Source organism: Lacerta agilis, chromosome 9 (genome assembly GCF_009819535.1).
Source record: "Lacerta agilis isolate rLacAgi1 chromosome 9, rLacAgi1.pri, whole genome shotgun sequence".
In the NCBI taxonomy this organism is placed as follows: Eukaryota; Metazoa; Chordata; class Lepidosauria; order Squamata; family Lacertidae; genus Lacerta; species Lacerta agilis.
In genome coordinates this window covers 42,765,956-42,778,860 of record NC_046320.1, presented here as the reverse complement: position 1 = coordinate 42,778,860, position 12,905 = coordinate 42,765,956, and the positions used below count along the sequence as shown (strand labels likewise).

General features: G+C 39.5%; 1 protein-coding gene across 17 annotated transcripts in view; it reads left to right on the top strand.

Moving 5' to 3' along the window:
* Positions 1-12,905, top strand: part of PCDH10 (protocadherin 10) — a 52,901-nt gene that overhangs the window by 23,818 nt on the left and 16,178 nt on the right. For 3 of the 17 annotated variants that reach the window (XM_033159551.1, XM_033159554.1, XM_033159545.1), the window contains one exon: positions 1,751-1,919. The exons of 13 other annotated variants lie outside the window; for them this stretch is intronic. Coding sequence is in view for 2 of the 4 variants with exons in the window: in XM_033159554.1 (XP_033015445.1) it covers positions 1,751-1,833 (83 nt within the window). In the remaining 2 variants the exon portion in view is untranslated. Of the gene's footprint in view, positions 1-1,750; positions 1,920-12,905 lie in introns of those variants that run through there. One more of the 17 variants, XR_004427299.1, reaches the window with a different exon arrangement.

Genomic DNA, 12,905 nt, shown 5'->3' with positions numbered 1-12,905 from the left:
TCCGCACAGGGCTTTTAGAGATCCTCTATATTTGAACCAAACCCTTGCTGACTTCAGTGGGAATATTATGCTACTCAGACAAAACCACATTATTCAGATGTTATAACCACAGCCTGTAATTTGGCCATGGTTAATGGCATGGTCAGGGGGGGAAAAAACTTTTGAGAAGACAAGCTTTCAAAATAACAACTCATGTAAGTGTCTGGACCATATAAGGATGTAAAAGAGACCTTTTGCTATGCCAGATATACTAGGTGCAGAATTTCCCACATTTAGTCCACCTGCATTTTGAGATATTAAACCTATAATTCTATGCATGTTCTACCTAGCAAAAGCAAGCCCCATTGACCATGCTGAGATGTTTTTCTCAATAAACATGCATAGGACTGACTGCAGTTCTAAAAATCACTGCTTTTAAATAAATAAAGTAGTATTTTTTTTATTAAAAAAAAGCAAACAAACAAACTGAAAAATTATATTCCATACCAAACTAGTGTTGTTGTTCATTTTTATGGGTTGCAATAATGTGATCTTGTAGAAATCATTTCTTAAACTGTTATAATGTATGAAAAGATTTTCTATCTCATATTTTATCTCTTGTTAGTAATCTTAAGGAAGCAGTTACTTGCCCCCTCAGAGGGTCATAGCCATGGGATGGTTGGAATAACAATCAGTGAGGAAATAGTTATTTTGAAATATCCTGAAAATTAACTTCATTTTGGGAATAAAATTACATATAAATAATATTTATTCTGTCAATATTTTGAATTCTGCTTTAAAAGAACAAGAAGAATCAAGAAAATCAGGAAGGGGAATATATCCACCTTTCTAGTTTTAAATATATGATTGACAAAGCAGCTATTTTATGCAGCTATTGCAGGAGCTGCTTTGTGTGGTAAAGATGCTGAAGAGAACTTTGCAGTATGATGTCTTTATAAAATGCAGCAAGGACAGAGGTGATTCAGTGCCATTTGCGTAGTACTTTCAACCACAACTATAAGCTTCTTTGCAAAACCAAGAAGAGATAATGTTAGTTCATCACCAAAAGGTGGAGAAATTATGTATGTGCTAATAGTTCAAGAAACCATTTAGTTGCACAAAGAAACTGAAAATTAACAACTGTATTAGGCAAACCAGAAATATCAGAAAATAGCATGCAAACTTCCACATTCCCTATAACTCTTGTTCTGACAGCTTGCCACCAGCTCTGTAAATTGGCAAGAATGATTTTAGCATATTATGGATTATTATGGTTGTTTTTCTGAATTTCAGGTACCAGTATATATCTTACTGAAAAATGGCACTGCACCACAGTTTTGAGATAGTACTAAAATGAGGCTGTCATAATGATTTCATTTACTATAATTCAAGCAGTGGAGATCTTAAATAGGATATGGAATAGTTGCTCTTAATTTGGGAGAACATGAGTTAACAGGGTACACAGCTAGAAATTTTCAAGCATTAGCATTACTGATTCTTACTGAGAATTCCCCAAACCCATAAACACCATCTTTATTTGTCCTTTCTGCTTGGAACACCTTCTATGGAGTATGAAATCCGTTGATCTCAAGGAGGTGTACAGTAGAGCTTCCTGTTGCAATGTTTTTCTTGTTTTTTGGATCTGTATGATAGAGAGGAAACCCAGCTATTAGTAGTTAATTTATCTCTCAGCAATATCTTCTAGGTATCATATTTTAAATTTGTTTAATTTGTTATGTTTTTCCTAATACTCTGCCACTAATATCTTAAGGTCCCTGGTTCCAAAACATCCACCTTCATTTAAGAAGACTTCCTTTCAACTACCTTCGTCCTGCAGAAGAAGCAACCGTATGAAGAGCAGAGAATTAAACTAGGTCTTGGAAAGGCCCCTGTTTATGCATTCATAGGAATACAAGCTTGCATTGGACAAATCGGTTGAGGGGGGAAATACTGTGAATGGGTTATGATTTGTAATCAAAGAGATTTAGCTGTCCTAAATCTGAATCCAAACTTTCTTCCCCTGGTTTCTGTTATTCAAAACTAGATTTCCTTTTTATACCAAAGATAATAGTTACACAAACTGAATTAGCAAGGGATGTTATCATAGTGGTGGAACTTGTGCTTTGAGTACAGTAGGTTAAATTCCTGGCATTCCTTTTGTTTTTGTTTTTAAGGACATTTATTAACAATAAATGTGAAAAATCTCTGGAAGAACCTGAAAAGCTGTTGCCAGTCAGATTAGAGCAGGATTTGTCATGCTGATGCCCACAGATGGTTTGGACTAAAAAATTCCCTCAGCTCAGCCAGTAGGGCTTCTTGGAGCTGATGGGAGTTATAGACCAAAACTGCTTCAGGGCACCAGTTTGGCAAAGGCTGCATTAACCAACGCTCAGCCAAATGGGCAAATAGTCTAACCATGTGAAAGTCAGTTTCCTATGTAATCACCATAGAAAATACTTGTGTTAGTTTTGGTTAATAATGTTGTGCAGTAAATCATGTAGTGCTGTGCTACTGCTCATCTGCGGGAAGGTAGTGGTGGGGAACACACAATAATATTTGAGGCAAAGTGATTGAGAGCAGCCTTCTTAAAATGTGAAGCAGAGGATTTATCTGTGGGGTTAAAAGCACAAATGAAAATAACATTCACTTTGCCATAAGTGTGTGTTTAATTTACGTACCTGTAGAGAAAAATGGAAAAGGATGTATGTAGTGTCAAAACTAAAAAGGAGAAAATGAAGCTTATCTATCTAAATGACTGCCGAAGCTATTTTAGTAGGAACGAAAATAGTTAAGTGCTACATTATGTAATGAAGAACATGAATAAGTCAGGACTAAAGTCTTCAATATAACAAAGTTGTTAGGTTTAACATGCATTACATTTGTCATTCATCTACCATGCATTTTCTACTCTCTGGCTTACTTCTGATCCACATTAAAGTCTCACTCTCATGACTGACATCTGGGCTGTTGTGATGAGCATGTTATGCAGGTGATTGTGCCCGAGTTAAATGCATTTTAGATCTGGGGTACTTTCAGGGACATTGTCACAACCAAAGATACATTTTTGTGCCCTATCCACCCACCTGGCTTGTATCATGAGCAACTGCTTCCCATACTTGGAATTAAATATTCACACACATTGCAGTCTCTTGGCAAACATATTTGCATGCTTGAACTGGCCTTTTGATTTCTTTTAAAGCAGAAAATTCTCACAGCAACTTCTTTTCTGTGAGGGGAAAATGGAAGGAACTGCATAGGTTTATCATGAAGAAGAGAAGACCAGGAGAGGTGAGGGGTGGGAAGAGAGAAAGGCAAAGTTGACTACCTAGCAGCAGCTTGCTGGAGTGAGGTGGTGGAGAAGTCTGCACTGTGTGGGCACATCAGCCAAGCTGATCCGGGACTCAATAAACCCACCACTGCACCCATTTCTCTCTCCCTCCTGCTAAGCTGTAGTGACCCTGCTGTGGGAAGGTCAGGTGTATGGCTATGCCCCTCTCTTCTGGCTGCAACAGACAGCAATCTTCAAATACCTGAAAGACTGTCACACCTAGGTGAAGTCAAATGGGTTGTTAGCTGCTACCTCAGGGGGAAGGACTAGATTCAGTGGACTGAATTTACAGGAGGATGGTTTTCAGTTGAGTACTAGGAGAAATGGTAAGAGCAGTTCAATGCTGGAAGCAGATTACTGTGGGAAGTGGTGGGCTCCTTTGAAAGGAAAATTCAAATGGAGACTGTGCAGCCATTTGCTGGGAATGCTCTCTAGCTCTGGATTTTCTTCATCAGACTGACCATATGATGAGCAGGGTAGAGATTGTTGTCGCATCTACAGTTTATCTGCATGGATCAGAAAAAGAGAGATGCTATATGCCTCTCTGTGTGTGCCCCCCAACCTATAGTTAGCATGTGACCCTATACAAAGCTGGCTAAAGGTGAAAGTTGCCCTCAGGTAAAATTTTAAAATATCAAGCACCTTGTGTTGCATTAATTATGTGATTAGCAATTGCATCATTTTTGTTAAACCAACAAATACCAGGTGAGGGAGGGAGTGATGGGCCTCTCTCTGCATTCCTTTGAGTGGAAGAGTGGGATATAAATTTAATAAATATTTTACCACAGTTTTAGCCTGTCAAGTTTCCCAAGCAAACACAGAGACTTAGCTAGCACAACCTGCAGATGGCAGGTGCTGCGGAGATATTTGGCCCATCATTTCTTAATTTAATACAGAATTTAATGTATTTAGCAGAATTTAGCTTGGACAGAATGTACATAAAATGGTTTAAATATGCCAAGTGGTTATGTTTTCCTTTCCTTCTTGGTACTCAGTAGCCTCTTTTCCTCATTTGTGATTTTACAAGAAGCAACATGAATTGATTTCTTTTATGTAAACGGCCTTTAAATAATAAATTATAAAAAGAATTAAGTTGTTTATATTTGTAGTAGCCTGTCTTTTAACAAAGATTCAGAGCTGTCTGGTCCCTTTTGCCATCTTAAACCCAGGAGGCAGTAAACATTTTGTTAGGCCTACCTGTGTGGGGCACATAAATCTACAGCATTAAGTTTGCCCAATTCCAAATCAAAGTCATTGTGTCAGTACCTTTTTGTAGTCAAATAAAACAAGAGCTCAGAAATATAGCTTGCGGTAACAAAGCACACTAATTGTTGTTATGATGGCCTAGTGTCAGCGATGAAGAGGATAACAAGTGGCCTATTTCAGGCATAATATGACTCATCAGTGACTTAGACATTGCAGTGAAGAGTATGCTAATCACATATTTAAACAATACAAGCTTGGAAAGGATTGCAAATCTTTTGCGGAATGCAATTAAGTACTCTATAATCTTGATAAATTAGAAGGACGGGCTGAAATTTGATAGGATAGCACTTCAAAACACGATATAATTGCTTTGCTTTTGAACACAAAATCAAAGACCAAAGCGGATAAAGAAGTGACACAAAAAAGAAGAAGAAAATAAGGACGAGTAACTCAAATGTGCAGAAGTCTAAGGAAACACTGGCTGGATTATGATAATGCTGTTATCTGAAGATCTGCGCCGTAATAAATAGCAGCCAGCATGGATGGAAAGCATCGTTGTGGATATGTGAACTCATTTTGTACCTTTAAGAAAAGGGTGCATGCAGGTCCCACCTGCAGCATCCCTGCCAGAGACCTTTCTGTGTTGAGTATGGGAGCCTTCAAACTTCTTCATAATATGGGAAGGTCAGGCAGGAGCATTGTAAGAAGGGTTGGCTCATACGTCCTTCAGGCACCATGCCTGAACAGGGTTGATGTTTCCTGCACATTAAAAGAAGAAAAAAGGAACTTGCAGCATAAATAAAACTTGGGTGCTAGACGGAAGGATTTGCTAAAACATTCTCCTTGTCGTGTTAACTTTCCATACATGGGGATTTTTAAAATGCATTGAAATCACTGACACCATCGGTACCAGTTGCATTTTAAATTGGTTACTGTTCTTGGAGGAGTGTACAACATGTTTTCCCCAAATATGTAGATCTACTCTTTGCTTTTTTCATTTCATTCCCTCCAAGTGTTAATGTTTATTTCAGAAATTGCATTTTAAGTTGATAATTGAATAGGCTGAGAATCGAATTGTTAAGACTTTTATCACATTTGGTTTGAAATTGGGCTTTTATAGCACTGTAGTCCATGTATCCCTACAAAACTGCACCTGAATGTCTATTGATGCTTCACATTGCCTGGGGGAGGATTTTTATGTGGTCAGATGTGTGTGTGCTTGTGGGGAGGGGGAAAGATCGGAGAAATGTTGGAGGGTATGTTTCAGTCTTTTCTGGCATGACTGCAGTGGTATGTTGGATCCATGCCAATATCCAGCAAAATATAGGGGGGAAATGAGAGATTTGTCTTTTGATGTGCATATATTATTCAGGTAGCCCCTGGATATATTTTCACTGTTTCTGAGTGGCAAACCTAGTGCTTCAAGGAAAACGTCGCATTTCCATTGTAAAATACAATGGGGTTCACTTTAAGAATATAGGTAGTAGTAGCAGGACTATGGCTGGACAGGAAATGGCTATGAATGTTAGCTTTTCCAGAACCTCTCTACTGCATCTGGACAACAGCTTGGTGGAGTAATCAGATGGTTTGACGAGCTAGCCCTACCCACGAAGAGGAAGAACTTCCATTGCTGTAGATGATTTCCAGGATACAAGTCTATTTGGGGAACACCGACAACCCAGGTCCAGAGGACCAACTCTGAAGGGAATGGTACCCCTTTGAGTTGCTTCTTTTGGATGTGACAAGGGTAAGGGCACTTGCCATGAGTTATTGCTTGTAGGTGGTCTCACTCCTATGTGACAAAGTGGAACAGTTGGCGGGGCAGGGATGTGAGGCCGATCTGGCTGCGACATCTGTCACCCCATTGATCACCAGGGTTGATTCGGCTGATCTGGCTGGCTAGGCGGGTGTCCCCTTCCTCCCTCACCGCTCCATGTGCGTCCCTCCCGAAGCTGCGCGCTCGGTGGAAGAGGACGACGATCCCAGATAGAAGGAGTGTACTGTTCTTCGGTCAAGGGTATACGATAGCTGCGCTCCCCTGCTAGAACCTCCAAACAAGCTCAAGGTCCATTTGTAGGAGTTAACCTTTCCTCTTTCAACTGCCTTCCTTAGCCAATTTCTTGCTTTAATGTATTTAGATTTCTTTCTTTCTTTCTTTCTTTCTTTCTTTCTTTCTTTCTTTCTTTCTTTCTTTCTTTCTTTTCCCTCATTGACTACTTACATTTCTTTTGCCAAAATTTGTATACATTTTCTCATTTGGACAGGACTTCCATTTTATGAAGGAAGTCTTCTTTCCTCTATTAGCTCCCTTGAGTCTGCTAGTTGACCACATCAGCATACTGTTGGCCCTGGTGGTACCTTTCTGGATCACCACCTTAGATTGACTAGATGGAAAAGCTGGGGGGCCTTTTTCAGTTGCCCATGCCAAATGGAGGCTAAAGAAATACTGATTTCATTGGTATCTCAACATTCTTCTGCATCCTTGTGGCTAATATTTGTGTGCTTTGACTGAAATCATCTATATTTAATAAATGGCATAAAAGAAATAAAGCAGAGATGATGGCATGTTTATTGGACAAACTGGAGTTTTAAATTGTATATGTGTACCCTATATACATAAAAATGTAAGGTGGTCACCATGTAGCCCCAATTGGAGTATTTATAAATAAGAATACAGTAGGATGGTGGCTTCATAAGTGGCAGAAGTTGAAGAGGGTGCTTAGTAGCTGCAATGTGTGTCATGGGTCACAAGCAGGAACAGCAAACACAATTTAGTACATGTTTTTGAGTATTTGTGGCCTCTTTTAATGGGCAGGTCCTGTAAAACCCGTCTTTTATTTACTGTATATGGATGAATTTATAAAGTTTTTATTTGTTTGTTTTCATGTTCATACTGTGTTGTAAGTCACTTTGAGTCAATTTTGTGAGCCAAGTCAATAATATTATTAATAGCAACAGCTTTATAAATAATGAGTGCTTGTCCCCCCCCCCCCAATATGTGATGTAGTAGTATGTCCTTTGGAAGTAGTATGTCCTTTGAAATCTTCAATGAGAGATGGTAGACTGAAGTGAAGAATCTCAAGGGCCCAGAAGGGAAAGTGTCATGCCGGCATGTTGGCTTGAAATCTGGACAGCAGGGCTGGTCTGCCCATGAGTCAATGTGAGGCAGCTGCCTTGGGTGGCAGAAATCTCATGAGAACTCGCACAAGGTCTCACGAGATTTTGTCTGAGTACGTCATCGTCATCACTGTTTCACAGGCATTGCAATCCAGGTAAGGGAGGCTGCAGCAGTGGCACAGCAGCACGTTCTTATTTTACTTCAGGCAGAAAAATGAGATGCATCACCCCTGCTGGACAGGCTGCTGAGATGGTAGAACATGGGATTGTAAGATCTGGGAACATGAGGAGGATAAGGTGAAGGTTGTGCAGGTTGGTTGCATATAACCTATGTTGTTTACATTGGGGGAATAGAGTGGAAGATCTGCATTTAGGAAAAGGATAGGGATGATGCTACATGAAGATGTAGAAAAGCTGTGTTAATACATTTTGATTTCAATCCTATACCCACCTATCTGAAAGTAAGCCCCATCAAACTTAGTGGGACTTAATTCTGAATAGAAATTCATAAGATTGCACTCCAAGTTAATTGCTGTCACATTTATCTCACTTCTAGAAAGTTTCTTTAAGCTTTTCTTTTAACAGGTATGTTGAGCAGTTCTATGCAAGCTTGGCAATTAGTTAAATGTTGTCGCTAGTTAGAGAGATCTTGAAGAAGTCACCACAACAGAAGCCCTGAATAATCAATAAAAGCCTCTGAAAGCACGGGATGGCTGTCACAAGATAATCAACCTCAGAAGCTACATTTCAAATACGAATGTACAGTAATATATCAGTGTGCAGTAATTATTTGTGATATACTGTTGAGTTTGTGATGTGCTTTATGGAATGTGTGGCATGGTCAGGATAATTGTTTATGTATTTCTTTACACAACTTTTTCCATCCCGTGGGTGTTGAAAATTTAGGAACAAGTTGAAGTACATTACTTCACATTACTGACCACAAAAATCCTAACATTTTATGCTGCATCTGGAATATCAGGATAAGATTTGTCTCATACACACACCACACACACACCACACACACACACACATGCAAAATTAGATTCTAAACATTAAATGCTTGCTTAATTGTCAAGAGCTCTCCTAAGGGAAATCAGTGGTATTAAGTGTTTGAAATAAATGCACATGAACAGCATAGACCAATGAATATTAACTCAGTAGCAAGTTCGGTGATGCTTAGTTGCAGGTAAGTGTAGATTAGATTTTAGCCCCAGAATGTACTTCTTACAAAAAGGCTAACATAAAGAGGACTTCTTGTCCTCTTATCAGAATTCTACTAGATTGCTTGAATAACCTAGACTACAAGACTCATCTACACAACTAGGACATATTCTGTGCTGGAATTGACGAAACAGTCTGTCTGTCTGCAGAATTTGGTTCATAACCCTTTTTAGCAAATTCACTAGATTGCTGGTCCAGTATCCACAAATATGCTCTGACAGAAAAAGTGACCTATTTGCATTTAGATGAGCCATCTGCCCCATTTTGATGGTGGAGGTAACAGCATCAGCATCAAAGTCATTTTGATGGATAAAAAGCTCTGAATGGTTAGTGCTATGTCCATCAGTGCCATTCGCATCCCTGCTTATGTTTGTATCAGTGTCACCAAAATGGATTTGAGTTGATTTGGGCAGCAATATTACACATGCACTTACATGCTGCAAGATGAAGGACAGGGTTTTATTCCTGCTGCGGGCAAGATAGCTTTTGGATGTGCTCCCCCCCCCCTTTTTGGACCCCTTGAGTATTTAGAAAACCACTGGTACAGTGAATAGAGATGAAATGATCTGTTGTATTTATTTATTTAGATGAAAGCAAGGATGTTTGTTGCAAAGGGGGAGAAAACAGCAATTACTGCAATCATTATTTTACTGCACAACCCAGAGAGCTGATGCTCACGGCTCTCATTTGATTTTTACACAGCTTATAAATAATGGTACATGTAAAGGTGAGCGTTGCCAGCTTACTTTAGAGTTTCATATGTGACTCTTGGACCTTATTCTCAGCTACTCTGGAAGCCACATGACAAACTAGATGTTTGCTAGACATGTAGCATGCCGCTGCTAAGCACCTAGTGTGTTTTTTTCTTCTTACTTAATTACAGACACAGTGGGTCAACCCTTATGGGGAAGGCAGCTCCTAGGGAGGTAAGGCTTAAATCTCACCACCTCAGCATGATTAAAGTGAACCTCCACCCTCTACAGGTAGCTAGGAGCCTTAAGAATAATGCTCCCCTTTGTGTCAGTGGGGACCTTTTCTTTTAAGGCTCCTAACTGTTTAGGTGGGTAAAGAGTTTAACTCCAATAACACGGAGGAAGGATGCAATATCCTCCCTTCCCATACACAGCCTATCTCAGTCCCCACTACCTATAATTAAATAAGAAAAAAATACATAACTGCATGCTGTACATATATCAAATGCTTAGTTTGAACCCCTATGCTATGCCAATGGTGTGTAACAGACAGAGCCATGTAGGTGCCTTGAATGTTAGAAAACTTGAATATAGCTGATGGCAAGGAGTATTGGTTATATGGATAGCTCACATGCTCAGAGGAACATAGGGTGCTCCCTTGGACCATCTATCTCAGTACTGACAGTAGCTCTCAAACAGGAGTCTTTTCCAGCTCTACTAGAGATGTCAGGAGATTCACAGGAGACAATGGAAAAGTCAAACCATTGCAGAGTTACAGCGCCTGCTGTGGCTGTAGAGACCGATCGGGAGAGACATGTTTTAGTACAGGTGGGGCTGAGGAATGCATCCAGGTTTGCTACTAAAGGAGCACCATGTCGTTTCTTCTCTTTGTGCTCCTCCCAATGGTTATTCCTTCTGCGGTACTAATCAATATAATGAGTAGATAGTACTAATCAATATAATGGGGTGAAAAATCAATGTAAAATACCATGTAATGTCAGAACCAAAGTGAAAACAATAGAAGAATCAAGTATGAGCAAATAAAAAAAAAAAAAAAACACAACCGATTGGAAGCTAGTTAAAAAAACAAACAAATTAATATTAAAATCCAGAGCTGCAAAACTGCTCAAAATTACTTTTTGTTACAATGTTGAGGCAATATAAGTTATATTCTGAGTATATTTTAAGACATGGCACCTTACCTTAACAGCTTATACTTCTCATCCATTTTAAGAAGAAGAAACGAAACGTGGAAGGCGTTGAAAACTGTTAATATACCAATTCTAGCATGCCCACAGAACCGTATATGAAGTGTATGTTTATGCTTCCTAGGGCTAGTTACCTAAAAACAAAAAAAACCTTATGCCCTGTCTTTTCTCACATGCATCATTGATTTATTAATACATGATTTTATGAAACAGTACACATCTGTCCACATCAACAGTGTACCTCAATATATGTGGGTAGATGGGGGGAGAGGGGGAGGAGAGGTCACATTCCAGTATGCATTAGCATTTATGAATACATTTAAACTGAAGTGTATCATAGCTTCTTCTTCAAAACAGATACAATTCATGCCTTACCAGATGAAAACTATAAGAATTTTCTTCAGTATTTAATATTTCATTTTTTATTTTTTTAATATGATCAATCAATCATTTTATTTGTATGTCACCTTTCCGAAGTTAACACCATGTTCAAGGTGGCTTACAACATACAAAAATTACAAAATTGTAAACATAGCAAAAGTAGTCAAACAAATAAAACATTAACAAGTACACAACTAAATCAAAAAGTTCCCACATAAGAAGATACAAAAACTTAATATGAATGACAACAACACCTGCACCCTTTAAACAACAGACCCCTCTAAACAAAGCCCCATCCCAAGAGTCTGTTCAGCAGCCTCAGCTTTTGTAGCTGGAGTCAGTCAGGGCTTTGTCCTCCCAGGCCAGGTGGGGAAAGGCCTGCAAGGCAGTGAGCAGGTGTTCACAGCCAATATGACAAAAAAAATATTTCATTTAATCCAGGATCACAGCCTGAGAGGTTTTCCTGTTGCATATTTCTAAAGGCTCCACTTTGTCTACTCTATCTAGTATTTCTCTATGCTGCCGGTAACTCAATGAACCAAGAATTTGAACTTATGTCTCTCCAGTCTTAAATCTTACACTTTAACCTCTGCACAACAACGGATCTCATGGTTAGCGTGTGTGCATATAGTCAGCTCTGATCTTGTGGTGTTTGACATCATGCAGCCATCCTTGATGCCTTTCTCGTTCCTTTTCTCATCATGCTTAATTTTTCTGCTAATTTGCTTTGTGCTTGTATGTGTTTCAAGCCCCCCCCCCCAAAAAAAAATACATATAAAACCAACTCTGCAAAGTGTGGCAACATGCCTATTTTTAACTTCACCCTTCCCTTCAGAGCATGAGCCAAAAAGCGGAAATTCCTTCCTGCTCTTCATTTGAACCGTAGCAGGAAATGTATTGTTAAATAACTTGCATTGTGACAGTGCACATAGGGGTCACAGTAAGAAAAGGCTTCAAATGGCTCTTCACTGCTACATTTAGCTGCTTTTAAAACACTGAATAATGTTGCTATAAGGACCAACATTGTATACGTATTCCAGCATCACCAGTTGTCAGCACAGCTGTTTTTATTTTGGGAAAGTAGTCTTAAAGAGAATACATAATTTTTCAAGGACTCAGCAGTCTTCCATAGTCTGCAATGACAAGAACACAAGAACCTAAGACAAATCTGCTGAATGAGGCCAAGCATCCTGTTCTAAATGTCGGTGGGAAGCCTATAAGCTGGACGTCAGTTCTCTGCCCGCCTGTAATTCCCAGCAACTGATATCCAGAGGCATGCTGCCTCTGCCAGTGGAGGTAGACCTTAGCCATTATGGCCAGGAGCCATTGATAGCCTTGTCCTCCATGAATTTGTCTAACCCTCTTTTACAACCATCCACGTTGATACCATCCTACTTCCTTTCATTCTCCACTGCAGGCCCCCACCCCCTGGGCAGGACTTCTGGGCCATCGAGAAAGTTACTCCAGTACACAAACAAGTTGAAGATAGATGCCACTCATGCAGTTCTGAATGTTTACCTTGGCATGTCCTAAAGTAACACACCTAACGTATATTTACAAAAAAATTGGAACAGATGTTTTGATGCGGCTTGAGCCACATCATTTCACTGAGTGGTGTTCAAAAGGGAAACAGCTTCTCTGCCTGTGAAAGCCTGGACAGGTTGTTGGATTATGGCCATTAATTTTTGATTTTTGGAGACAAGTGAGGCTCTGCATCGCCTTGTTACAGGTATCTCACCATTTGTCACAGTGTGCTTTACTGTCCTGAGA